The 2,734-nt window shown below is 62.0% G+C and overlaps 1 protein-coding gene across 1 annotated transcript in view; it reads left to right on the plus strand.

Moving 5' to 3' along the window:
* The window catches only part of CFAP46 (cilia and flagella associated protein 46), a 100,026-nt gene that overhangs the window by 26,833 nt on the left and 70,459 nt on the right, over nt 1-2,734 (plus strand). The window contains exons 16-18 of the mRNA XM_019644076.1: nt 670-835; nt 1,497-1,646; nt 2,446-2,553. Coding sequence (XP_019499621.1) covers nt 670-835; nt 1,497-1,646; nt 2,446-2,553 — 424 coding nt within the window. The remainder of the gene's footprint in view (nt 1-669; nt 836-1,496; nt 1,647-2,445; nt 2,554-2,734) is intronic.

The following is a 2,734-nucleotide window of genomic DNA, read 5'->3' on the forward strand; positions in this document are numbered from 1 at the left end:
GAACAGTAAAGGAAAAGGGCCATGAACTGAGGGCTTGCTGGGCGGTGCTCCCCTCCCCTGGGCATGAGGCTGGACGCGCAGCTGGACACGCAGTCGGACGCAGCCCCTGCGGGCCCCGTCCTGGCGGCCCCAGGGAGCCAGCCTCGAAGCCGAGCGTCCCGCTCACAGGGACAAAGATCAGAGTCCCCGATTCTTACCACGCAGAGACCACTTGTGACGGTTTCAAATGTGTTGGCGCCATGACGTGTCCAGGGAGAAGCACAAAGGTTCTGGTCTCAGCCTTTCACTGTGGAAACTGGTGGGGATTCCCAGGCCACCGCTGGGGTCTGCGGGACGCCCTGGCCATGGGCACAGTGGCCAGGTGGGCCTTTCTGTCCGGTCCCCACAGGACTGCCCGAGATGTCCAGGCGTTGCCTTCTCAGTGTGAAGGCACCTGTGGCAGGGGACAGAGCTGTCACACAGCAGGCTTGTCACAGCCAGCTTCCTCCCTCGAGGCCTGAGAACAGCTCCTTGACCTGGTGCCAGGACGCGAGGCAGCCACCTTCCGTCTGATCCGGGCAGAGGGGGCCCCGTGAGCACGCCCGTCATGGGCTGACGACGCGCCCTGAGTCTGCGCCTGGTGTGTTGCTGCTGGGCACTGGGCGTCACTGCTGGTGCATTGTTTTTCAGCGACGCCCTCATGTTGGTGATGCTCTGCGATGCTTTGGCTCGCGGCTTGATTATCAGCTGGATTCCAACGCAGATGCCAGAAAAATCCCGGAAACTCATGCGACCAAACCTGTCTCATACACCACTGGACTCAGGGGCCGCCTCTGAAGTCAGAGCTGCAGTGGAGGTACTGCCTGTGCCTGTGACATGGGGCCGGGTGGCGGGTGACCCTGCGGGAGCAGCTGGGAAGTGGGACCGGCAGACAGGTGGCAGTGCCAGGGAGGGGATGGCCCTGCCAGGCCCAGGCCGGTCCTGTGCGGCTTTCCAGAACGGAGAGCAGCGTGGACAGAAAACTGAAAACCCAGACCAGTGCCAGTTAAGAGCAGAAATGCAATTCAAATAAAATAGTCACAAACCAAGGGCTGTGACCGAGTGGGAGCGCTTGTCCCATAAAACTTACTTTCATAAATGTGGCCTTTACTGTAGTAATCCCTAAAAAGGAGGAAAGTCATGTCTTGATGGATGTTGAAAAACGTTTGCTAATCCTTCACCCATTTCTAGCTCAGAAGAAGTTTATAAACACAGAAGAAAGCAACTTTCTTACTGAGTTTGGGGGACCTGTCAGAATGTGCCGCCAACCTGAGTGTGAGGGGAGGACGGGCGTGAAGGCCCCGCGCTGCCCCCGGAGGGCCCCGGGCTGAGGGCATGAGGGCCGCCGGGCGTGGCGGTGAGGCTGCTGTCGCAGTCCCGCCGAGGGAGAGCCTGAGCCACTCGTTCCAATGACGTGGGTCTCGGCCCAGGTTCCCATCTGGGATGCTGCTTTGTGAGCAGCGACACCTCCGTTTCAGGTCTGCGAGTTCGCCCTGAGCCTGACCAGCAAGGCAGTGCCCGAGGAGGCCGTGCCCACGGAAGCGCGGCATCAGCTCATCGCCACCTGGGTGAAGGCCAAGCAACTGCTGCAGCAGCAGATCGGGCCGCGGCTGGGCACAGACGAGCAGGTGCCCGACCACGGCCAGGCCGTTCCGCGCCAGTCCCCGGCTCTGGGCCCTGCCAGCCTGCACAGCAGCACAGTGGGGACACCGCCTTCTCCAGGGAAAGGATGTCCCTCTCCAGGGAGGGCTGTCCTCCCTGAGGTGGATGCCCATGGTGGGCACCACCCTTTCCTTCCACCACCTGGCTGCTCTTCTAAATGCCCACCAAGACGCTGGGCCTCTGGGGGTGCTGTCCACCCTTGATGACACTCACTGTGGCCTTATCTAGAGGTGCACCCAAGCCAGAGGGGTCCCTCCTTGGCAGGGTACCAGGGGACCCTGAGCTGTGGACACAAGGCCATGGGAGTGGGGGGTGGGGGATAAGCAGGGATACGGAGAGGACGGGAGAGGCCAGGGCTCTGCTCCTGCACATAGGGGCTGCGTGGCCACTGACGGAGACTGCGGGAGACGCCCATGGGCACCGGCCAGAGCCAGGATGCACTGGGCCAGGCGGGAAGGGGGACTGGCAGGTGGCTAAGGAGGGCGTCCGAGTGGCAGGAGTGACGGCGGGCTGGAGCAGGGCGAGGGGAGGGACCTGCAGGCAGAGGCCACTCCACCTCAAGCCGGGTCAGCTCAGGCGCCTGACCACTAGGGTTGTACTGCTTCCTCCCTCTTTCTGGAGTCTGAAGGTCACGTGGAGATAAATGCGCACAGAGAGCTCCGGTGACTGCCGTGGAGCTGGTGTTTCACAGGACGAAGTCCTGAGTGTCCCACGTCCTCCCGGCACCCTTGGACTGACAGGCACTGCCTGTTTCCTTCTTACCAGAGCACCAGTGAGGACGTCAGCTCAGTGACCAGAGTCCTTGTTGCTCTGGAGATGTATTCCTGCAACGGGCTGGGCCTCATGGACTTCACCGTGCCCCCCTTGGCCCAGGTAGGTGTCACCCCCCTAGGTGTCACCTCCTCTCCAGGTGTCACCGCCATCCCAGGTATCCCCTTCCCCCCAGATGTGATCTCCCCTCCATGTGTCACCTCCCTCGGGTACCACCCATCAAGTGTCACAGTCCCCCCAGGTGACACCTCCCCCTGGTGTTACCTTCCCTCCCAGATGTCAC

This window comes from Hipposideros armiger, unplaced genomic scaffold, assembly GCF_001890085.2.
Source record: "Hipposideros armiger isolate ML-2016 unplaced genomic scaffold, ASM189008v1 scaffold_85, whole genome shotgun sequence".
NCBI classification, from domain to species: Eukaryota; Metazoa; Chordata; class Mammalia; order Chiroptera; family Hipposideridae; genus Hipposideros; species Hipposideros armiger.